The 24,409-nt window shown below is 52.9% G+C and overlaps 2 protein-coding genes across 5 annotated transcripts; one reads left to right on the top strand and one right to left on the bottom strand.

The window, feature by feature from the left end:
- Nucleotides 1-248: 248 nt before the first annotated feature.
- RGS4 (regulator of G protein signaling 4) lies at nt 249-7,801 on the top strand. 4 transcript variants are annotated; one of them, XM_042029869.1, is made up of 6 exons: nt 249-320; nt 433-657; nt 3,378-3,482; nt 4,471-4,532; nt 5,260-5,426; nt 5,937-7,801. In XM_042029869.1, exons 3-6 carry the CDS (start codon nt 3,388-3,390, stop codon nt 6,186-6,188), a joined length of 576 nt encoding a protein of 191 aa, XP_041885803.1. In that variant the 5' UTR covers nt 249-320; nt 433-657; nt 3,378-3,387; the 3' UTR covers nt 6,189-7,801. The 4 variants fall into 4 exon arrangements, with proteins under 4 accessions (XP_041885803.1, XP_041885802.1, XP_041885804.1 ...); XM_042029868.1 differs by having other exon boundaries at nt 307-657; XM_042029867.1 differs by lacking the exons at nt 249-320; nt 433-657 and adding an exon at nt 751-982.
- A 744-nt stretch (nt 7,802-8,545) lies between these two features.
- Nucleotides 8,546-20,859, bottom strand: RGS5 (regulator of G protein signaling 5). Its single transcript, XM_042029873.1, has 5 exons — nt 20,715-20,859; nt 15,496-15,606; nt 13,225-13,286; nt 12,931-13,097; nt 8,546-12,421 (listed from the first exon to the last, which is right to left on the bottom strand). The coding sequence occupies exons 1-5, from the start codon at nt 20,756-20,758 to the stop codon at nt 12,260-12,262; spliced, it is 546 nt and encodes a 181-aa protein (XP_041885807.1). The 5' UTR covers nt 20,759-20,859; the 3' UTR covers nt 8,546-12,259.
- Between the last annotated feature and the right edge of the window lie 3,550 nt (nt 20,860-24,409).

The following is a 24,409-nucleotide window of genomic DNA, read 5'->3' as shown; positions in this document are numbered from 1 at the left end:
AGGCACAGTTAAGCCTTTTATTTTAATTAAGAATCTTTCCTTGGGGATACCAGAGTCCCAAGGTCTGGCTTTTGATTTTGCAAATGCAAATGGAGAAGGTGTTGCAGTGATACCTATATCTAAGGCAGATGAGTTGCCAACCCCCTAAATTCCTTTTTTCCACCCATGTACGTGAGCTATCCTCAAATCATGTCTGTTCCAAGACATGCATATTTTATATTCCAAAAGTGATTTCACCCCGCTGAGCTTTTGTTACAGCCTCACCAAAAATATATATTCACATGACTCTAGAATAAAACAGGAAAGTCTCATCTGCCTGGGTAGTTCCCTGCTGAATTTACGTTCTTCTTTCCTTAAGAGCTCTATTTTCTGCATTTGTTGGGATTACGGTAACCTTTTCTGTTTAAAATTCTTGTCCCTTTCTTGATCCAGGTTACTTTAAATAGAAGAGGAAAGGAAATTAACAGAGGAACCAACAAAGCTCAGCTCACTTCTCAGAATTGATTCTCTGACCTTTTTTACTATCTGCGTCCCCCCCCGAAAACCTGCTTTTCATCTGCACCATTCCAACCTCCTGCAACAGAGGAAGTCCCCGAAGCTTTTTCAGCCCTTTTAAAAGAATCCACCTCTGCAGCCAGACACAGAGCTTCATTTCGGGTAAGGTTTTCAATCTCTCTCACCCTTTTGTCTGGGTTTATACGTCACCCTCTTCCTCTTGGGTGGGCAAAAAGGGGACGGGTGCTGCTGCTGTGCTGACTCCTGACTGGGTCACCCAGTGCTGCTGGGCTGTCTGGGCTAGGCTATAAAACAGAGCCAAGGCAGCGCAGCTGGCTCACAGACCAGACTGAATTCTGCAGTCGGCGCAGACCCGTACGCAGCCTCTGCCGCCTCCTGCGTTGTTGTTTTTCCTGGAATACTGATCCGACCTCGGGAGCAAGATGTGCAAGGGACTCGCTGCGCTGCCAGCCACTTGCTTAAAAAGGTACTGTTTATTTCTGAGCATCTGGTAATGGTCTTATTAGCCCGGAGACACGCTGATGCATTGCGCTTTGTGTCCGAGGCAGGAGGACAGATTTGGCTCTGATTATTTTGTAAGATTAGATACAAATGATTGCTTAGAGGCTTTGGGGCTTTTTTTAGCTAGAAGCAGAATCGCAGAAAGATTTCGTCCTGAGGTGTGGGAACTCTAAGCTGTCTTCCTTCCCATTGTCAAAACCAGCAGCTTTTAGCATAGCGTTATTTTGATATTCCTGTCAGCTGCTTCTGCTGCAATCTTTGCACCCCTTTTCTCCTTTGACTCCTCTCTCTGCTGAATTTTTTTTTATTATTTTGAGGGGGAAGCAAGGCAGAGAGCATAAAAATTAAGGATTGTCCCCCGAAATGCATTTCAAGTGCAGAAACCCAGCCTGGAAGGACCGGAGACCCGTCTGCCAGCAGGCAGGGATGCGGCACCAGGGGTCAGCCTGAGTTCCCTGGGTGATGGTGAGGGGCCAGGTCAGGCTGTACCCCAGTGCACAGCACTGTGAGGCTGGTGTGGGGCTCATCACACCCCTATTGTGTGGTGCCAGTCAGGATGGGCCGAGCTGTAGCCCTGCCATGAGTGCAGGATCTGACTGCACCCCGGTGTATGGGATCAGCAGAGCAGCACCTGCACAGCCCCAAATGTGCCCTCAGCAGCATGGCCTGCCCCATAGCCCAGCATGAGGGGTCTCTATGCCTGCACAAGCCCTCCTTGAGGGGTGTTGCTCCTTTCAGGTGCTCTGGGTCCTGGAGACCCCCAGGAGGGAGGCGTAATGCTCCCTTCTCATCCAGCCCATCCAAACTTGTGCAGGTCTCTGATGGTGCAGCGCTGCCTTTCTGGCCACTCATGCCTCCAGCAGCACTCCTGAGGCTGCTTCCCAGCAGCTGTGCAAGGGGTTGGGAAAATACAAACAGAGACTCAGCTGGCTCCCATCTGGAGGATAAAATTTCCTGCTCATGGTTAGATTTGAAAACAAGTGCTGAAAATGCAACAGAAAAGTGTTGACACTTCCCATTTGCAGGAACATTTGATGGGGATTAAAAAGAAAAAAGAACATCTGAAAAAATGCAAGGAAAAATAATTCACGTTTTTTAACTGCCTCTGTCCAGGATTCCTAACAAAATCCCTCTCTTCCAGAAATCTGTGGGACTCACTGCAAGCAGCAGTGTCTTGTTTCCTCCTGCTGCCACCCTCCTGCAGAATTGAGCAGTCTCTTCTCCTGGCAAGGAGCATGAGAGTGCCAGGCAGCCCAGAGTCCCCATGTGTGCCTGGGCAGAGCCTGGATGTTGGTGTTGGCCACAGGCACCCTGCTCTAAGGCAGCTGTGAGTTCCCTTTGCTCTCCCCGAGTGCTGGAGCTGTTAAGGAAGCATTTCTGAGGCAAGCAGTGAGATAAGGTATGGCCAGAACTCCTGACAGGGTGCTATGGCTGGAGCAGAGAGCAGTGCTGGAAGGCTGAGCAGCTACCAGAGCTCAGCCCGTGGCATAGCCTCTTGCTCTTTTCCAGGCTCAGATCTGAGGAGAAGGAGGAGAATTTCCTGCTTTACTCTGTCATTGCACCTTGGGGCAGGCCAGGGCTGGCGCCCCTGAGCAAACAGGAATGATTTACCCACCCCTCATTCTTAAACTGGAAGGGATCCCAGAGAGGCACCAAGGCCAATATCAGCTGCATATCTAGAAGCTGCTGTGAGGAAGTGATTGTCCTGAGCACACTAGAAGGTGGAACAAAATTAAAGATGAATCTTCAGAGGAACTTGCTGTGAAGCAAGGGAGTAGCTTGCAGTCAGAGTGGGCTGGATGCGGTGAAGATCTTGGCTCATCCCCTGATCTCACCCCACAGTCTTGCTCCAAACCATTGACTTCTGCCCTTTCCTCTGTGTCATGGGCTTGGTGGGGTGGCCTGGCACGGCCCTGCTGTTCCTGGAGCTGGGTGACAAGGTGGGGAAATGGCAAGGGCTGCGGGAAAGGATTAGTAAGGGTATAAGAACCACACATTGGCAGCTGGGCAACTCAGCTCAAGGAGAGGTGACACACAGCACAGTGATGATTTTCTATCACAATGTTTTAACCGTAAACAGTAGGAAAGCAGCAGCTTCTCCCCCTTTGCTACCTGCTTCCAGGCTGATGACCTTCTTCGCAAGAAGCTGTTGAACATGAAAAATTACTTCTTTGACATTGTTGTATTTGTTTAGAAACAAAAATGTGCATTATGCAATGAGTGAAAAATCAGCACTAGAGTCACTCTCAGTGACCTGCGTTTGTGTCACTGAGTAATGCTGGAGGAGCCTGTGCACTGAGGAGGCTGCAGAGGCAGTGCAATGCATTGTCTTCATCTCCTTCTTGATTTTTTTCTTCCAGTGCCAAAGACATGAAGCACCGCCTGGGCTTCTTGCTGCAGAAGTCAGATTCCTGTGACTACAGCTCTTCCCAGGGCAAGAAGGAGAAGATATCTTCAAGCCAGAGGTAAGAGCAGATGCAGTCATGTAGTTAATACCACACTGGCTGCAGCATGTTTACTCCTTCACCAAACTGAACTCTACTAACACCACCACTACTGCTTCCCAGCTCCTCCTGGGCACCTGTGCTTAAATCTAGTGTGGCAATAGCCTTCAGGTGTTGATAGTCCTGTCAGCTGACTGTCAACACCTGTGGGCTTCAATTTCCACAAAGAATGCTGAACTAGAAGTTCCTTTCTGCCACCACTTCTGTGATTAAATAGGAATGTGCACAGGGGAGGGAAGTCTCCTGCGCAGGGGAATGACTCCATCCCAGACCCAGTGCAACTGGACACATTGCAGAATCAACATCACTGCCTCTTGGAGCTGGATTTTTGCAATGGTCCACACAGCTGCACAGAGGTGTTGGCACAGAAAACAGCCAGCAGCCTGTCAGGGCGTCACTGCTCTCCCCGAGGTGCAAGGAGATGGTGTTCTCTCCAAAGAGGACCCCAAAAGCCAAGGTTTGCTCCTGAAAAAGATGAATCCTAGGACGTTCTAGTATGGTGGGGAAATGAATGCAGGATGTGCTCCCCATGTGTTTTTAGTTCCCACATTCTTTTCTCTTCCACATAGCTACTGTTCCCCTGACAGGTTAAAGGAATCAGCCCTTTGGAGTTCACTGATATGACCTCTAAGAGTGATTCCAGGTCTGTGCTCCAGCAAGAGATGCAGCCAAGCACAAATAAATATAAATTCCACAGCAATTTTTCCAGGAAAATTCCTTTCTCACCCGTGGCTGGTGATGAGGATTGCAAACCAAAATTTCTGTATATTAGATCTGGGATCCCTGTGGGTATCTGTAAAACAAGCTGATATTTCATTCTCAGCCTCTTGTGTATGCTCTTACAACAATCAGGGAAAAAGATTTTTCTAGTGGTGCTGGGAAACAAACCAAATTTGTCCCTTCTGTTTTCTCTTTAACTCATCCCCATGTTTCCATTGTCTCCTTTTAGGCTTAGCCAGGAGGAAGTCAGAAAATGGGCAGACTCTTTGGAAAATTTGATCCATCATGACAGTAAGTGAAGAGGGCTCTTACGCTGCCTGTAGAGCATGTGTGCTGCAAGAAGTGCTGAGAGGGGACATGGGACATTATCTTGTGTCTCTCAGGGACACACAGGAGCTTTTTCACCCTCTGGGAGGGGTGGGGAAGGGGCCTCTTGCTCAGATCCAAGGCAAGGATCAATCCCAATGCATCATGAGTGTGGTTTTGCCCTAGTGCTGAGCTGTCTCTTTTGTGAAGGCAACTGGTTTAGCCCTTGTGCAAGGGGAGTGCAAGACCGGGACACACAGTTAATGTGGGTTAAACAAGAACCAAAAAGTGGAGATATTGTTTGCAGCTGAGCCCATGGGAGACTTTGTCTTCCCATCAGTTGTGGGCTACACTGATGTCCTTGAGGTTTCCTTCACATTGTTCCCATGGTCTGAGACTCTGTGGAGCGTGCTGGCTGTCTCCTTGAGGCCTCCTGGGAACACACGAGTTGCTTGTGTTCCCCTGGCAGGGACACTGAAGGTCACAGTGGGGGAACAGGCAGCTGGGGTCCCACGTGTGACACCCCCGTGAGGCCTGTCTGAATTCCAGCCTCCCTCAGCATGCATGAGCTGTCCCCACTGCCAGCCCCAGGGAAGCTCTTTATTCAGCTCTGGGAAGGAGAACTCACAATCACTGCTTGCCAGGATTCGGGGATGACTGTCCAGGGACCAACATTCATACCTGACCTGGTTTTCCCCTAAACAATCCATAGGAGGACTGGCTGCTTTCCGTGCTTTTCTCAAATCTGAGTACAGTGAGGAAAACATCGAGTTCTGGGTTAGTTGTGAGGAGTACAAGAAGACCAAGTCACCAGCCAAGCTCAGCCCCAAGGCCAGGAAGATCTATGATGAGTTCATCTCAGTGCAGGCCACAAAAGAGGTACGTGCACAGCACATTCCTTGGGCAAAGGCACCACCCTGAATTCTGCACCAGCAGCACAGGCAAGCAGAGATCAGTAGTTTCCCAAGAGATGAAGGCTTCTGCTTCTCTGCTAGTTAGCAAGGACAGGGTGGTTTTTTAATTGGTTTTGTATTAAACTTGGATAGAAAGAAAGTGTGTTTAGCTACAAGCACATGGCTATGCCATGTACACACTCAAATGGGAGAAGCCCAAGAGGCCTACGATTCCCAATGTTCCAGCTGCTCCCATGCAGGTTGAGTTTCCTGGCTGGCTGCATCCCAGAGGGATGTGTGTCAGTCTCCCCTGGCAGTTCTGGTAGCAGGGATCACTGGTATCCAGCTGCACAGGTTCTGATGAGGCTACAGGGTGTCCAACAGCCATTTCAGACAACTGCTCACCAAGCACATATGGTAGAGGCACACTTGGATTTTCCCTTTCCTACGCCACTTCTGGGACAGGTTCTACTTACACTGTCCCTTTGGCCTACAGGTGAACTTGGATTCGTGCACACGAGAGAAGACAAGCCACAATATGCTGGAGCCTACACTGTCCTGCTTTGATGAGGCTCAGAGAAAAATATTCACCCTCATGGAAAAGGATTCTTACCGCCGGTTCCTCAAGTCCCCTTACTACCTGGACTTGGTCAGCCCACCTGGTGCTGGCTGTGGGCCCGAAAACTGCAAAAGAAACCACATTCACACCTTAGACTGCAACTCCAACATCATCTCTCAGTGCGCCTGAACCTGCAGCAAGGCAGGGGTGGGGTGGGCTCTCACAAGAATATATGGCAGCAAAAGCATTCATTGGCATGAAGCAACAGAGCTGTCTCCAATAGCTGTCTAATGTCCCAGTTGTATCCCATGTCATGCAACAGCCAGCATTCGTAACCCAATCCAGGCTCAGTTTGTGTAGCAAACCCTCCTCTGACTCGGTCGGTGTAGGAGCGCTGGGGTCTGTGTCTGACAGGAGAGCTGGGGGCAGTCACTGCAGGCGTGCTGGGGCTCTGCCGAGCCCTGCGAGCCCAGGATGGTGCTGGGGAGCTCGAGCTCAGCCCTGGCTCTGCCCACGGAGGGACCAGACTGGCGAGGTCACCGTGAGATACCCAGCGAGGTGCAGGGCAAAGAGGAAGCTGAGGGAAGCGCTGGGGACTGTGATCTCCCCTTTCTAATCTGCAAAAGCTTAGGTGAGAAGGACTGGCTCTGGTCCTTAGCTGTTCACAGCTCCCAAATGTCTAGGCTGTCAGGAATGTTTGCTCAGAGCTCAGGCTGTGCTGCATTGCAGTATCAGGCACAGGAAGAGCTCCTACTCTTTCTTGAAGGGAGACCAAAACTTTTCGAACAGCCTCCCTCAATCATCACAGCCACAATTGCAGGGAAGCTCAGCCTCCCTCAGTCATCACAGGGAAGCTGTTCCCTCTGGCCACTGCTCCCTCTGTAGCACCACGTTTATGCTGGCCAAAGATCTTTCCTAGGGCTGTGCAGAGCTGTCACTTTGGGGGAGGCTCATTATTTCCTATATTATTAATTGTGACCTTCATGCTCCCAGGTTAAGTACGCCAGCAGAGCAGAACAGAAACCTGTTCCTTCTCTCCCAGACTGACAGGTGTATATTCCTAACTCTGGGAGTGCCATTTGGATTCAGGTTTGCCTGTCCTGGCTTGTAAGGCGCGGTTTATGAGGGAATAGGACCACAACATCTGGGGAGGAGAGGCCCTGCTTGGGAATACTTGAAAATGTTGGAGTCTTTGTGGTGTTATTTATGTATTTCAGTAGTAGCATGGCTCACTTTTCCTGAAGATGGTAGGAGGAATGTGTCTGTCTCATTACTGCTCCAGGGCTTTGCCAGAAGGCAGCTTACTTTTTAATTGCTGTGGTTAGACACGGCCCTTGCTGTGGGCTTCAGCACTGACCTGCAGCTGGAAGCACAGGAGGTGGCTGCAGGACTTGCTGCCCTGGGCTGCAGCACCAGGTATCTCACTGTCTCCCAGCCCTTGGTCTCTCCCTCATTAGATATTGCTGCTCTGGCAACTGTGTATTTTGCGCTCTGCATCCCAGTCCAGACAACAGCTCTCACACCGGGGTTTTGGCATGGCAGGAGGAGGCTGTGGCTCTCCAGGCCCATAGAGAAACCTCTTTTTTAACATGTGCTTTATTTTGTATTTATTCAATGTACTAATACCTATCACCATGCATGTTCAGCTAAGAGATGGAGAGGCTTGCTAAAGTGCTGAACATAGCCAAGCATGTGGCTATGTTTTATTTTCCCCTGGTACTGGGAACTCTTGATTACTATTGAAAAACTGTATCAATATTTAAATAATGATGAATGCATTCTAAATAAAAATGTTTGTGTTAGTCCCTTCTAAAATGCCATTATGCAAACCAAAGGAAATGCATGGAGATCCAACTCATTGGACAAGGTTGCTTTAAAAAGTTATGTTACAAGTGGCTTCACTCAGAGATTGTTTTTTAAGTCACAGAAAGGTGAAACAGCTGCTGAAACAACACCAATTACATCCTTCAGACACCTTCAACACTGTGAGCCTGGGGGCTGTGGGGCTTTTGTGGGTCTATGCCTTGCCAGACCATCAGCTCAGCATGGGGATCACCCATCCTTGCCAAGGATCTGGGGTGAGTGTGAGTACCCCCTTGACAGCTTTGGAGTGGGGGACATCAAGGAGCCCCTCCTTGCTGCAGATTCTTTCCAACACCGAGCTCCAGAGCAGAACATATTTTATCTCAAAGCTGAGCCTGTCCCTGGGCTGAGCCCTGTGAGTGTAGAGAGCAGGGACGGCCCTTGCTCAGCCCCTGTGGTACCACAGCTACTGCTGCTGGAGCATGAGCTGGCCCTGGGAGCCACAGCCTGAGGCAGCAGTGGGACTGGGGGTGCCTGTGCTACACTTTTGGGGTGTGTCCTCTGGATCAGCTCCCTGGGGTGATTCCCTTTCCAGTTTGCTGAGAAACCACTGCATCATTGCAGCAGAAGTTCTCAGAGGCTTTTGGTCTTGCCAGGGCTTTTGGGCACAAGTTTTGGGAGTGTCCTGTAGTGGGTATGAAAACGCTGCACCTTCAGTGCGAAGAGACAAAATGACCAGTCCATTGAAACAGTAGCAGAAATACATGTTTATGTGTAGATTACTGAGTGGTACATGAATATGGGTTAACACAACTCCTCGGTGCACACCAGCACCTCACATCTTCCCCACATGAAGATCTCTGGTGGAAATCCCATGGAGAACTTCAGACTGAAAACCTGCAGCTCACGGGTGTGAGGGGCTGATGCGCCCTCCTGACCTTGCTCCAGCCCTTGGCCACAGCGTGCAGCACCCTCCATGGAGTGACCAAGGCCTGAGGGGAGCCTGGACGAGCTCTGGGACACCCTCAGCCACTGGGCTTTGGCAGTCCCCAAGGCTGGAACTGGGCAGCATTGGCAGAGTCCAGCCTCAAGCCCCCAGGGCAAGAGCTGGGTGGTTCACCCTGTGACTGATGAGGTGCGAGGCTGCGGGTCGATGAAGGCACCATAAAACACACAGCAAACCATCCCCCGGTGTTCATCTGAGGTGTTCAGCTGCAGGGAGCCCTTTTCCACATGTGCCTGTGGCAGGGAGTGGGCGCCAGGGTGGCGTGGAGGCAGTGCCTAGTGCCCCGTGCCCCTGGCTGCAGCGTGGGGTTGCCTTGCCCCACGGCAGAGATTGGGGTCCCTCGGGGAGCACGAGACCTGCCTCCTGCAGCAGCCCAGGTGCCAGGATGGCACACAGCAGCCACAGGCACAGGGTGATTCCAGAGGATGTTTTGGAAGATGCACTTCTGTGTTTGCTAAGGTGGATGGCCAAGGTTTCCCCCAACAGGGTCTGGGACCACGCTAAACCCATGCACCCTCATCTCTCTGATGGACCCCAAGCGCCACATCCAGAAACTCTGGGTTTTGGCTCTCTGCCTCTCAGAGGATCCAGATGCCCACGTTACCAGTATGTATACATGTGTATGTGTATATATGACTCCAGGAATACAGATGTACATGTTGTGTATATATAGTGCTATATATGCCAAATTTCACGAGAGCTAGAGTGATAAAATACATGAAATATTTCCTACCAGAATATGATGGTTGGCATCAGCCCAGGAGTAAATACCTCTGGGCCTGTGGAAAGCTGGGCCATGGGGTTGGTACAGGTGTTACCACCTTTCCAGGCAAGCCTGCCAAATGACCCTTCTACACAAACACAACTTCCCAAGAGCTCCAAAATGCTTCAGTGGCCACATTTTATGGCCACCCAGTAGATCACTGGCAGCCCCCAAAGTAGACTTCCAGCATTTTAGCAGAAATTGAGCCAGGGAGGGATTTCCAACAGAGCTGTTTCATCTCTCCTGAGCCCAGCCTGCACCTTTCTTTTCCGCACATACATACCTAGACACCTTCTCCCTGCCCCACGTGTCGCTGCTGCAGCAGTGACGTCTCAGGGTTTGATGGTGCGTAGCAAGACAGCCTCCAGCAACATCCCGACCTTATGGCGGTGGTGGTGGCAGCATTTAACTGTGAAACATGTGAGGGAATCTGGAAATAGCTGCCAAAGGATTAAGCAGAAATGAAAGATCCAGGTCTTTCTGCAGGGAAGCCTGTTCAGTTTTGCATTTCTGAGTCACGCTGTTAATGGGGAGCTTGAACATGCTGAACCTACTTGTATTGACACCAGTTTATGGAGGTGTTGGGAGGGTGCAGGGAGCATGTACAGGCAGAGGTGGGGGGAGCACCCTGCAGCAGAGGGGCTGGCCAAGCCCCCCATCCCACACCCAGCCCTGCTTCTACCTCCCCCTTGTTGCCCAACTGAATGGTGGGCACTGCTGGGGGGTCCTGTGCCCTTTTGATGGGACCCTCCTGCTGCTCATGGGCTCCCTTGGGCTCTTTAGGGCCACCCAAGCCACCCTCTGCATTCACCCCAGGGGAATGCCTGTGAGCATCACCCCTGCTGCTCCAGCACCGACTTTCCCAGGCCTTTTGCTCCAGAGCTTAAAAAAAGAGTCACGTTTGTGACTGCCTCCATCCTTCCCCTGCCTCCCTGCTCCTGCATGGAAAACACAGCCCATTTCCTGAAGCTCGGGATGTATTTTTCTTCATTGCCATAGTGACAACATGTAAATATTTGGGGCTGGTGGGGTTTTGATCAGATTTTGAAAGTCTTGAAGAGGCTGGCAAATCCGTTGTTTATGTTACTGCATTTTGCATGGAGCCCCATGACTTGCAGAGAGGCTGAGCAGCCTGGGGAAGGGGGCTGGTCTGGGATGCCTGTGGGCAGCATGGCCATGGATATTTTGCTGGCACCTGTCAGGTTGCAAGCCATGACCCTGTGGATGATGCACCAGGAAACCAACAGGGAGATGAACCATCCAGGCCCCGTGGAGCAGGGGTTTGTCACATTTCCCTCAAGGCTGGAATGAGACCCCGGCTGCTTTTCATGTACGCCCTTGCCCCATCCTCAGGTGTGATTTATTCTGCTAGCAGAGGGCTGTCTTTGAACTATTAGAAAACAGCTGGTCCTTTTAGAGACAGCCTGTGGAAACACATGTCCTGGGCAGATAGTAGGAGACAGGAGAGAGAGATGCAGGCTACACAAACTCAGCAGAGTCTGCACTCTGTTCTAGAAGCCAGGGAGTTATTTTTCATGTTTCCAATAACGGGTTTGAGTTTGCGTTTGGTTTTTTGGGTTTGTTTTTTTCAAATTGGATGTGAACAGCTGGAATTTCAGCTTTCTTTCCCCCCAGCATGACTTTGATCCCTCCTGTGCTCGACGCCCCTCTGTTGGGTTTGTGTAGAAGTATTGCTTTGGCGTGCCTATTGAAGAGAGAAGCGACTGGAGCAGGAGAGCCCTGCAGCAGCCCCTGGAGCTGCCATCCCAGCACGCTGCGAGGGCTGTGACCAGCACTGGGATGGGGCGTGGGATGTGCACTGGGAGGTCAGGGCATCACACAAAGGTTGGAGCGAGCAGGAGTTCTGGGTTGCTAAACAGTCCCAGTGTTTTGGACCAGCAGGTCTCGTTTTATCCTCTTTTTTTGTGTTTAGAGTGAAGCAAACAGGCTGGCTCCAGGTGGAGCCGCTGGGGAAGCAGTGCCACAGGCTCGCTCTGCTCACCCCTGGTGCCAGCCAGGCGCACCCTGCGGCACCTGGTTCTGCCGTACAGCGGTCCCTGCCATCCTTGTCACAGTGCCATCCTTGCTGTACGGTGTCACTGCTGTCCCTGCCGTGCCCCCGTCCCTGGACAGCTGTCCCTGTGCCTGCTGACTGGCTGCTTTCTGAAGACAAGGTGATGCCAATCAGGCAGTGGACGTGCCTCACCTGCCCCTTGGCCAGGGAGGGGAGCACCTGCAGGGTACCTGGGCAGTGTCAGCAGCGCCTGGGAAGTTGGGAGGAGGGAGCGAGCCTGGGCCAAACAAGCAGTATGGGCAACACTGGGAGAAAAATTGTCATGTTCTAAGGAGTCCTAAGAAGGCAGAGCTGGCACCTCAGAGCCTCCAGCTAGTGCCAAGCTCTGCAGCACCAGGGATGCACCAGCTGGCCAAGTAGCTCCTGGTCACTGCAGAGCTGGGGCTGCTCCCTCACCCTTCTGGGTCCCAGCTCCAGGGAGTTTCTGCAAATTGGTCTTTTGTGGGAGAGGAAAGTGATGGTGAGAGAGGAAACACCAGGATGTTTGACAGTCCAAAGCATGGGGGGAGGTGTTTAGCAACACCCCTGGGTGCTCTTCTAGGGTGGTACTGAGAAAGCAAAGCGGCTGCAGGAGAAGGGGCAGTGGGGACACCTCGCACAGCCCTGCTGCATTGCTACTTGATTAACTCATGATAAAACTCCGACCGCACAAATCTGGGCAGGGAGTCTTTTTCCATCAGGGCAAAGATCCTCTTCTGGGCCATGTCAAAGCTGGTTGGTGACGGCTCCACCAGGTTCTTCATGGTCACAGCCTTGGTGAAGTGGTCGATGTTCACCTGTGATGGGAGTGTAAGAGGGGTGGGAGCCTGCCTTTGGAGGGCTGAGTGATGGCATCTGCCCTTGCCTGCTGTGTCCCACCAACAGTCACACAAAGGGTGAGGGGAGGGACTGAAGCAGGTTCATTTCTCTGGAAGAATTATTGGTGGCAGAGCTGTCAGGATGAGCTCTGTCCTGCTGCAAAGCTAACTTGGGTAGGAGGATTACTGTACCTTGTCATCCCTTATGATTAATGTCACACCTCTGTGGGGGTGGGGGGGACAGGGAGGTGTTGGGGGTCTCAGTGGCTAGAGACAGCCCAGCAGAGGCTGAGCGTGCAAACAGGGGCTCCACAGCTGTGAAGGATGAGAGTGCAGCATGTGGGGATGGGGCTGCCCCTTGACAAGGCTCCGAGTCCCTCAACCATGGCACGAAGTGCCCTGCAGCCACCACTCTCCTTTGGGATGGCGGCTGGCAGGGCAGCAGCCTCATACCTCCCAGTACCATCTCCTGCCCCATGGCCACTGACCTCCTTGGGTGCCTCAGTCTGGATGAACTCCTCATAGATCTTTTTGGCCTTCTCTGCCATCTTCACAGGGGACTTGGTTTTCTTGTAGTCCTCGCAGGCTGCCCAGAACTCAGCGTTCTCCTCACTGAACTCGGAGCGCAGGAAGCTGCGGAAGCTGGCGAGCCCATCTGGGGGGCAAGGAGGGGTGAGCCCTCACTGAGCGCTGGTGGTGCAAGGGGGGCCAAGCCCTCACTGAGCACCCCAGGGGACATGGAAAGAGGGGAGGTGACCAACCACAGGGCAACGTGAACTTACAGGGGTTCTGCAGGAGTTTCTCCAAGGAATCGCGCCACTGCAGAGCCTCCTCCGGAGATGGCCTGAGGAGAGTAAAGAAAGCTCAGGTAGTCCATGATTACCCCATAGCCCTAGTCTGGGCTCCAGGTTTCTAAATAATCCCTTTAAAACCGGGGAGAAATGGAGTAACAAGTTGCAGAGACTTTCAGAGCGGAGGCAATGGTCTGGGGATGGAATGGGGATGCTGCTGCATCACAGCACAGATGCCCTTCTCCTGGGGACAGCCAAGCTCCAGGGAGGGTGAGGATGGGGTGGGGAGGGCGAATCTCCCGTGCTAGAGCAGAGATGCGGCTGGCCTGCACAGCGAGTCCCCTCTGCAGCCACAGGTCCCCTCCTCACCCCAGCGCCCATACACGGGAGGGCAGCACAGGGGCTCTGCAGGCGGCTGGGAAGTATCCCTGTGTTTTCCTGCTGGGGTAGGGAAAGATGCTCCCCGCTGGCGGGGGCCACAGGGGCTTGGTCATTCCGGCCCCGTGCTGCTGGGGCCGGGGTCAGTGCCCTCCACTCACTCCCACAGCCCGCCCGCCCCGTTCCCACGCCCTGCGGCGGGCGGGGTCACCGGCCTCGGCACCCTTCCCACTGGAATCCTCCAGTGTTTTCCATCTGCACGGTTCTCCACTTTTTTTTTTTTTTTAAATATATTTTTTCAGTGTAATGTTTGCAGTAAGACTAAAGAGGTTGGGGGGGGGGGGGGGTTTGTTTGTGGTTTTTTTGTTGTTTTATTTAAGCCCCGAGGAGTTTGACCATGCTGCCCTGGGCTCACAGGTCCTTCCCTGCATCCCTGCCAGTGTTGGCTGGAGGGGAAGGGAAGGCCCCCTGCTCGGCACTGAGCGCTGGGCTGGCTGTGGACCATCTCCACTCCCGGCAGGCCGTGCTACCCTCTCTTGTTCTGCTGCTGCAGGGGCCACACGTGGGGGCTGTAACCCCCTGGGTGAGCAGAGCATCCCTAGGGCTGGGGAAAGAGCATAGGCAGGACAGCCTGTCCAGGTCCTGGCGGCCCAGGAGCTTCAGCAGTGGGTCTGGGGGAAGTGCAGGCACTGCCCAGGTGGCTCCAGCACGGAGAGCGGCAGGAATGCCAGGCCTGCTCAGGGTGGAGGCCAGCCCTCACTTGTTACCAAACCACCAGCACCCAACAGTAGGGACCACGACAGGGGGTTCTTATCCTTCACTTTCTGGACCTCGAATTGCATTTACACTTCAAGGATCAAAGCTCTCCCTGCCTCCATGTTCCTGTCAGGTGACTTCTCACCCCAGTGAGGAGGAGCATCACTGCAGCAACCTAACACAATCCAGATTTCCTGGAAACCACCAAATTCACTTTCCCATTATCTGAATGTCCCAGGGATGATATTAACTGCGAGTGAGATGCTGACAGGTGAGTGATGCCAGGGCTGCGCAGCGATGCAGCGTAGGAGAAAACAACTCCTCCAGACAGCAGGGAGTGCAGATGTTCTCCGGCTTTCTGCGGGGATGGCTGATGGAGACAAATGTGTCTCTGTCACAGAGGCATCTGGGGCATGGCAGCAATGGAGTGAGGACCACACAATCCATCGGGCTCTGCCAGCCCTGCTTGGCACGGGCAGCTCTCGCCAGGCAGCGCTGTGGCTGGCAGGCACTGTGCTGGCAAATGTCCCCCTGCATATCACCCCCGCACCCTGGATTAGCAGGCAAAATAATTAATGTTTCATATGCTTTAAATAATGTTGATAAGCCAATATTATACACCAGCCCAGTGCTGGAGAGCAGTGGTCAAGCCAAAGGCCATAAGGTGAGGAGATGCCATCATCACAGAGCTGCCCAGAGCCAGGCATTGTGCCATGAGGTTGTGCACCCAGCTCAGGGACACGCTGCCACCCCAAAGCCAGATGGCTGCGAAGGCTGGCACCTCTGGGCTAAGGCAGGTGACTCAGAGAAGTCCAAGTGCCATATGCCTCTGGGAAAACCTTTATCGAATAACACGAAATCTCATCAAAAGAAAATTGAGTTTCCATGGGAAATCTAGTTTCCATAGAGCTGTATTGCCTGACATGTCTCATGCTGCCCTGACATAACTTCCTGAGCCTGCACCTAGCAGGCAGGTCATGAGGAGCATGCCACGAGCTGCCTGCCATGTAGAGCCTGCTGTGCTAGGCCACAGCAGGGCTTCAGCTCCTCTGCATCCCAAAAGGGCTTGTATCCACCCCACTGGCTGGGCACAGGTACTATTGCAGCCCGGCCCAGTGCAGTACTCACTTCTGGGCCTTGGGTGGCTTCTCCGGCTTATCAGGGTAAGGGATGATGAAGTCAATGGTCGAGTCAGGCTTCTGGAGCAGTGTGCCCAGCTTCGTCTTGATCTCCTTGGCCCTGCAGCAGGGGAGGAGCAGAGACAGGTCAGGCAGAGGAACGGGGCAGTGGGACACTCACAGTCCCTGCACCCACTGTAATTAACTCCAGATGAACAAATGGACCCTGATGCTGTAAAGGCTGTGCCTGTCTGCGGCGTTTCAAAACAGGCGCTGCGCATTAGCGGCAGCTCTTGATCTTGATCTCCTCGCTCTGTCCCCATCTGTGGCCAGTATAATTGTATCAGCAGAGCTGTCAGGCTGCTCTGGGGCTGAATTAGGGACATGTGTGCAGCACTCAGTCTCTATAGAGATGAGCTTGAAGCAGTGCTGGTGAGGAGGAGAAGGAGCCGCCTTTGGAGAAGAGGCTGTGTGGGTGCTGTGCTGGGTGTTGCCTGCCTCACGGTCCCAACCCACACTGTGCCCACCAGCCCCACACTGCTGACAGCACTCAGAGGCTTATAGGTATAGATACATAGCATGCTTATCAGTAATAGATAAGCCTTGTATCTGCAATGGTCAGGGTCCCATAAACAGGCACCTCCTGGGTGCTGCCTTCTCTGGGCAGAGGGGGAAGAAAGGTTTCAGGAGCTGAAGACTGTCAAAGGCTGAGTGCCAGTTCCCATTGCACCGAGGCCACACTCCAGACCTGCATTTGGAGGATGCAGAGAAAAGGCAGGTCCTGAGGCTTGACATCAGGCCCAGATGTCTCCCAAAACATTCCTTTTCATGCAATACAATTTATTAATTAGGTCCTGAGCGTCCAAAACTGCTGAGGAGGCTCCCCTCTGCTGCAGCTCAAGGGTGGTAGCAAGAGCAAGCTGAGCTTTTGCAGGGAACACTCAGGTGTGCTGCATGAGGCTGAAGAAATAAAGGGCTGAAAACAGACCCCCCCCCCCCAAACCCCATCTTTGCAGGACAGGACTTTTCCCTGGAACAGCAACACTTGGTGGCTTCCAGGTCATCTTGCTGGCACAGGAGATGAGGGAGAGGGGACAGACTGCTCCTCACAGGCCAACTGGGCTGAGCTTTCGGCATGGCTGGCAAAGCTGGGCTGCAGCTCCCTGTCTTCAGGGCTCCCTGCAATTTTCCTCTCTGCTGTTTATTTTCACAAGCTCTCTGGGGATATCACTCCCTTGCTATGTCTGCTATTTCATTTCAATTCCTTTGATTTTTTTCCCTCCTTGTAAAACTCTCTCTCTGTGTTTTGGTTTCCACCCGCCAGTCCCCATGGCTGACATTTGGAGACCTGGTGCAGGGTGTCTGCTCTGCTCCCTGCCAGCTGCCCCCCACTTCTGCTGCAGAAACCTACCTCTGACCAGCTACCCTTGCATGGACGTGGACAGCAGGACCAGCCAGAGAGAGCAGCCCAGCCTGGGGCTGCACAGACCGCCCACCATGGGTGTAGGGCATGGGGCAGCGCACACCCAGAAACCCAACTGTTCACAGACAACATCAGCAGCCACTGGGACAGTTTCGATTGCTGGTACTTCTGAGAAAACTTGAACCTTGGAAAGCCCAGGACCTCAGGAAAAGGGTGACAAGGTTGCCATGCTCCCACACTGAGGTGTCTGGGACAGGGATCCTGCCCTTCGTCTCGCTGTAAGTAAATATGTGAAATGCAGATAAGCGCTCAGAGCCAGAGCTGGCTCCTGATGTCCTGGGGCTGGCTCTCCGGCATGCCTCAGCTGCCCCTTGGCACCCCGCTGGCCAGCACTGCTATACTGGGACCCCCTGGCATGGCCCTGACCCGTGGGGATGGCACAGCTGCAGAGATGGGGAGCAGGTGAAGTGGGCAGGAACTGCAGCCCTGTTAGCACCAAAGCAGTGGGTGGATGCAGTGGGTGCCACAGGAGAGCTGAGGGGACAGGACGGCCTCTCCCTTGGCTCTGCTTTCCCATTCATCTGGGCTTGTGGCCAGAGGTTCCTGTGGAGAAGGGGACACATGGGCCCAGGGAGCATTTCTCAGGAGGGGCTGAGCAGAAATGCTGGGTGCCACCTTGTCCCACTCCTTGCCACGGCTCAGAGCTCAGGAGGGACGAGTGGGGATGTTGCCATGGTCAAGCCCCAGCCAGTGCCAGGTGCTGTGCAGCAGGGACAGTCTCTTCCAAGCAACTGGGCCATGTGTCAGATCATAGGGATTCATCTGGCAGGAGCAGGGGGGAAGAGCAAGGGGGCTGTCCACCTCTGAAGCAAGGACAGTGGATACCAGCAGTTCCCGAGCAGGCAGAGGGATAACACAAGCTGTGCTGGGAGCAGGGACACCGAGAGTCAAACATAGCCCATGATGACCCAAGGAGGTGGGAATACAGGACCAGGACTCTGCTGCTGTCTGAGCAGCACCTGAAGAGCCCTTGCCCTGGTGTGGATGAGGCCAAGACATGCACAAGGTCTGGATGCAATTGACGGTGACTTCACACAACAAGTGCTCAGACCCGGTTCAAAATCTTGCTCTCTGACTCCCATCCTCAGACAGTGACTTATGGCCAACAGCTGTCAGCCTCCAAGGGCACTGAGGCCCTGAGCAGCCCCAGCTGAGCCCCACACCCTGCACACAGCTGAGCGGGGCTTCATTTAAGCCCAGCCCCTCCCTCAAGCTGTGCTGGACCTGTCTTGCAGCTCCACTGCCTGCTGCTCCCAACGGGACACTTCGGGTGGTCCCATCCTGTGGTGCTATCAATGGACCATCAGTGGGTGCCCACCCTGCTGGAGCCCTGCAGGTGTGGGGAAAGCAGCAAGAGCTTCCCCCCTGCACCAGAGCAATTCCCTGGCAGTGGGACCTTCATGAAATCTGTGGAGACAGCAGAGATAAGGACGGTTGTTAAAAGGAAGCAAGGAAGGACAGGAGCAGGCTGAAAGCCTGCAGGCTGAGGGAGGGAAGGGCTATTTAAAGACACCATCCTGGCGTCCTCCAGGAGATGGATTACAAGCTTTCAAGCAAGGCTTCAGGGAAGGCTAAACAACAGGGGGAAAAAAGGCAGCTGTAGACAAAAAAGGCATCTTTTAAAAAAATCCCTAGCTATGGTTGAGTGAGAAAAAGCAAGAGGACTGTAAACGGTGGAAGGTTAACTGTGAGAACATGTGGGAGCAAGCCAAGAAAAAGTCTGAGAAATAGCTTCCAAGAAGCATTAATAGAAAATATGGGCTCTGTCAAACATACCAAGAGCAAGAAGGGCTGCTGGGGCGGGCCAGGAGAGACTCCAGCTTTAAAACCAAAACAAAAATAGAAGCTCAAAGGAGTTTAAAGCCATAGCTGAAAGCTAAAGGTGATGCTGTGCCCAAGGGCAGGGAGGTACCAGAGGAAGTGCCCCTTGACAGGGAAAAAGGCTCCAGAGGGGATTTGAGGAGCCATAAAGCTGCAAGTGTGATGCTGTGTGGGCATGTCAGTGGCAGCTGTGTCAGACCCGTGGTGGACACATGGACAAATATGGTCTATTGGAGAGGAGTCAAGGCAGCTCTGGCCGTAGGAAGAGATTCCTTTCAACCTATCATCCCTCTCTGAAGAGGCTGGCAAACACGTGCTGTGGGGAGAGTCAGGGGGTACTAGCCCCTTGGGTGTGCAGGGGACCCTGGATGGGCTCTCCAGACCCCAGGCAGCTGCAGGAGGAAGGTCAGTTCATGGGTGACAGCGTGGGGATGGTGCTGGGGGAACGCAGGCTGGGACCGTGCTGCTCAACGTCACGAGCAGTGGGAGAAGGGGGCCAGCAGCTGAGCAGCAGATGTTGCAGCCCCTGGGTATGGCACTCGGGGACAAGTTGTGAGGAGCTGCAGGAGGGTCTCATGACACTGGCAGGGAAGCAGCTGGAAAGCCTCGTAGAGCAATACAAGGTGAGCCACATGGGACAAATGCAGTCCTAATTCTGTGTCTCAAAGTGTAAGTGAAGCCTTCCAGAGTGAGGATTTGAGGGCATAGCACATGAAAACATCAGCACAGCAGCAGTGGGAGAAAATCTCTTTTAAGAAAGTTTTTTAGTATTAGAAAGTGTCAGAAGAGTGACAACAAGGGTGACAGAACAGAAATATGTGGACCAACCACAACTGGAAGAGCACTCTTGGCTGCCCGTGGCAAGGTGAGCATGGATTCATGAGGATGGCTGAAAGACAAGTTTCCAGCAAAGAAACTGTCACAGGCCTGTGCTCCTGTTCGTGCCTGTGATGAGAATTTGCCTTTTGGGCAAGCAGCATCAGCCCCCAATGGCACAATTTCGGCTGGAACTTCTCTGGAACTCCCCTCAGGGCAGTGAATTTCCCACTGTCACTCTCATCCAAAAACCAGTACTAAGGCATTTGCAGGCATGAGGGAATCCTCATTGAGGGATTCCCTTGAGTCTTCTAAGTTTCCTCCTTAGGTGAAGCATCCAGTGCCCTACTGCTGCAGTGAGACCCCAGATGCCCTGCACCTCTGCTTCTCACTGGACCCCCTCCAAAGCCTGTGGGAGCAGAGGAGAGGGCAAGTTCCAATCAGCATGGAAATGGCCAGGGGCTGGAACCTGCCTGGGCTCCCAGGGGTTGAGAAGAGCCTCTGCCACCATCAGGTGCAGGTTTTGGGATGAGCACCAGGGTGGATAGGGCTGAAGATGAGGATGGGTCCCACAAGGGGGGCAGAGCTGGTGCTCTGCACAGAGGTGAGCCTCATGAGAGGGGCCAGGTCTGGCTATTCCATATGTGAGCAACATGCAGGCAATTAAAAGAGGATTTTGAGGCACTTTGGAGACAGGGCTGTTTTCACCTCAGAAAGGTGAAACCTCTGTCCTGCTTTTTTCTTCCTCTCCTCCCCCATGCTTTGCAGAAATTAAAAACTGAGGAAAAAGCACTCCTGCTCAGAACAGTGGAGGGGTGGGTTTGGAGCAGCCCAAACTCACCCAGCAGACAGATTGCCAGGGCAGAGTGGGGAGTTTGGGGCTGAATCAGCACTCATCCCACCAAGCATCCCAGCCACTCGAAGCACCCACCGAGCCACCCCCAGCAAGCCTCCCTTCCCTCCCCATTCAGAGCTGGATAATCCCAGTCCCCATAAGAGATGCCCATCACGGGATGTGCTGCAGGAAGAGCCCCTGTGCCCCCAGGCGCCCCGGCAGAGCCCTGCGGGGAGGCAGCCGCTGGCAGCCCGCACATCCCGGCCACTCTCACCTCTCCAGGCACGTGTGGGGCAGCGCTGCTAATCCTTTGCACATCTTGGCAGGCTGTAGTTTCCTCGGCCGTGAGAAGAGTGTGAGTGATGGCTAAAGCAGGCAGCAGAGGCTCCGTCTGCAGCCCAGATCCCTCCCTCGTTCCTATATAGCGCCGGGAGCTGGACCCCCGCCAGCCCCGTATCCAATGCCGGCCGGCCTGCTGCAGCTGGCCCCGGCCCCGGCGGCTTCTGGATTTTGTTTTCTTCTCTCTAAGCTTACACAGGGGGAAAAAAAAGTGGATTTTCTGGGGTGAGGTCAGGTAATCAAATTGAAAGGGCAAAGCTGATGTTTGGGGGGGCTTCAGGAAGCCTACAGCATTTCTTTTAATGGTGTACCAGGCTCCAGCTCAGTATTTAGAAGAGCCAGGTAGAAATGCTTCATTCGAGCGAGATTTTTCCAGTGAAAAATAGTACTTTTAGAAAAATAAAAGTGCTTATGAGAAGTCTTGCTACTGATTCCAAGGCTGTGGCTGATGTCAAAACATCCACTGCCTCAACAGTGGTTATCGGCTGGTGGGTAACTGTGACTTTTGTTTCAGACCTTGGCTCCTGGGTGACTATGAAAAAGTGTGTGCCTTTTTTAACACTGGGAGCTGGGAATAGGGACTTTGCTCCCAACCTGGCTGTCCACACCCAGGTGCACTAACAACCATCATTTCCCTGACCAACTCCCCCTGCCCCCAACACAGGGTTACATTTAAGCTCAGCCCTTGCCCCCTTTTCCCTTCTTGGGCTGTGTCAGAGCTGTGCCTGCCTGGCTCTGGCTCTGGCTCCTGGCTGGATTTTGGACCTGTTGTGGAATTATGCAGCAAGAGAGTGTCTGCATTCAGGCACCTCAGGGCAGTCAGTGAAAGCTGGAAGTCTGCTGGAAACTGTGCCTCTCTGGAGAGCTTGGGCTGGCTTTGTACTGCTTTGTAGTGGAAACTGAATGAAAAAAAGTACAGCCTGCAATTTCAGAGGATGAGACATTCAGATGATAATGACTTGGACTGATTAGAGGCCCCAAGATGCACCCAGGCACAGGTACTAGGCCTGGGGTCTGGTGGGCTGCCCTTCCCACTGCTGGCATTGAGGTGCCCACCAGCCTCCCTTGTGTCTCACAGAGTAGAGAAGGAAACAGCAGCAGCCAGGGAGGATGGAGGTCCTTTGCTCTTCCAGGCTGCTCTCACTCTGCCTTGTTCCCAGAGGATTCAGAACGAGCTTCTCTTACAAGCTTGGAGGTGCCTCAATCCCAATCCCACCACAGAGCTCAGTGGCCCCATCTGCCAGCAGCTGGGGTGCAGCCCCTGGCCTCTGAAGGAACACAGCCTTGCAAACTCTGCACCTTTGCTGGGCTGTGCCAGTGCCCTTGGGGCCAGAGCGTTCATCAGGGCCATGAATTTGATAGCAGGGATGTCACCAGGATGTCACCAAGATGTCACTGAGTGCCAGGTCAGTGCCAGCCAGCTCAGAGGATGCTTTGAAAAGCTCCTTTGAAGCGTGGTGCTGTTTGCAGGAGGCTTTGCCAGCTTTTCAGGCACCCCCTTCTCAGAGGGAAGCCAGTGGCAGCATGGGCTGGGCGAGAGGGCCTGGCCGTTCTCACGGCTCGGGGCTGGGAAGGACAGCAGAGCTATGGGACCTCCTGGGAAACCCCCACTGCTGAGCCATTGGGAATGCAGCTATCCTTTTATCATTAATCTTCGGTAATAAAGTCAGCGTCAGAATCCCAGGGGGACTTGGGTCTGTGGGACCAGGTGGTTTGTGTGAATGCTGTCCAGCAGACTCCACCCTTCCATGCCCTCCTCCCAGCTGCAGCCAGGGCTGCGTGCCCTTGGAAGGCAGAGAGCCCCGCCAGGCATGCCAAGGACACGGCTCCATCTCTGCAGACCTCCTGCTGCTCAGAGGGACCTGGAGCTTTGCCCAGTGAGACCCTCTGGAGGGACGGGGTCTGTTTCCTACAGGCTTTTATCTCCTTTACCTCCTTCAGCCCTAGGTGGGCAAATCCCCTCTGCTGTAGTTCAGGGACTGATGCTCTAAAATCTCTTCTAAAGCTCTGGGGTGGGGGTTTAAGGAGTGCAAAGAGCAAATTGGGGAACTGAGCTCCAAAATGTGTGAGGAAACTCCGTGCGGGAGGGTGATAAGGAAGTTGTACTGTGTGCTGGGATTGAAACTGTGCATTTTAACACAGATTCATCTGAAACACTGAAAAAGAAACTGTCACCACTGAGCAGAAACAAGGGTTACACAGAAGTAGTTTTCATTTTCCACAGACCTTTGTCCAGCAAGAAATGTTTGTTTTGTGTGTTTCAAGGCTTTAGGCTTTGGAGTGCTAAGAAAATATTTCCAATAAGAAACTACACAGACCTTCCTTTTCTTCCCACGACAGCTTAATTTCTGTAAGAGCCCTTCTGGGAGAGCTTTTTGGAGATCTGAGTGCACTCTGAGGAGCAGATTGTCTTGTGTACACAATGGCTGGTTTCCTCCAAGAGTGCTCCAGGCTTGTGCTTTGCAACTGCCCCCTCAAAAGCCGCGTGGAATCTCCCATTACACCCGATTTATCCTGGGCCCTGTTATTTCCAGACTTTATTACCCTTTCTAGCAACGCGCCTCTTACAGAAGGCAGCCTAACCGCTTTGCAGTTTCCTGGTTCCCACTGGAACTTTTTAAGAACTAGCATCGTATTTAACAGTGCTGACCTTTTGGTAAAGGGATCGCTGCAATTCTCACCCAGGAGAGTATTTGGCAGTTCATCTGAGTGCTCCTTCTGGCAGACTTTTAACCACGTGTTCTAAAAATGGGGTTAAAAATATCTTTTTTTGCCCTGCATGCTTTGGGACAGTCATTCAAATATGTGTCCCTGAAGGAATGATGGTAGTGTGAGCTCCCTAGCAGCAAAGGGCAATGCAAGTAACTCACCGAGACTTTCTGCAATGGCTCTTTCCTTCCTATAGAGCCTGGTCACATCCTGTCCTTGAGCCTCCCTGGACAACTTTCTGCTTCTCACAAAGCCATAATTCATGTTTATGCCTTTAGGATGCTTTCCTCATGTCTTCTGTGGCTTGTCTTTCACCTGTAACTTTCCAGAGCTTGAATTCTTTTTTTTTTTATTCTCATCTCAATTTTCACTTCTTTTAAGGTCTTACCATTTCAGCACTCATTTCCACTCCCTTGTATAACCACACGCCCTTTTTAAAAAAATCTCTGAGCGTTGAGCACACCATGCCTGTGTAACCCAGTGCTGCAGGTGTGACCAGCCTTTGTGCTCCTCACACTTATGTGATGCTGACTAGCCTACCTCTCAGTTCCCTTTGGGCATTAAATACTACTCTAAAGGCATTGTTTTGCTCTCACTGGGACAGTCTTACCAGCAGCTGTGGCTCTGTGGCCCCTCTGAACTGAGCCCCACACGTGGCTGAGGAGTTGTCTAGGTGCAGGCTTCACACCATCTTGCTGCCTCCACCAACCTTCTGAGGTCCAACCAGATGACTGAAATGCTTGTGTAGAAGGAGATGAGATCCAGGCTCCCTGCATTTGCCACATCCAAGTCACTGACACAGGAGCCATGGGTGAGGTCAGAGAAAATCCTGGAAAGCAGTGTTACCCGGAGCACTGGGACTCTGGCCAGTAGGGAATTTGGGAGTCACGTATGTTCTGTATCCCATCTGTGAAGCCACCA

Source organism: Corvus kubaryi, unplaced genomic scaffold (genome assembly GCF_017639235.1).
Source record: "Corvus kubaryi isolate FWS band 111438036 unplaced genomic scaffold, C.kubaryi_AGA036_p1.0 37334, whole genome shotgun sequence".
Classification (NCBI taxonomy): Eukaryota; Metazoa; Chordata; class Aves; order Passeriformes; family Corvidae; genus Corvus; species Corvus kubaryi.
Note: the sequence above shows the minus strand (reverse complement) of the source record. Positions and strands in the feature narration are given on the sequence as shown.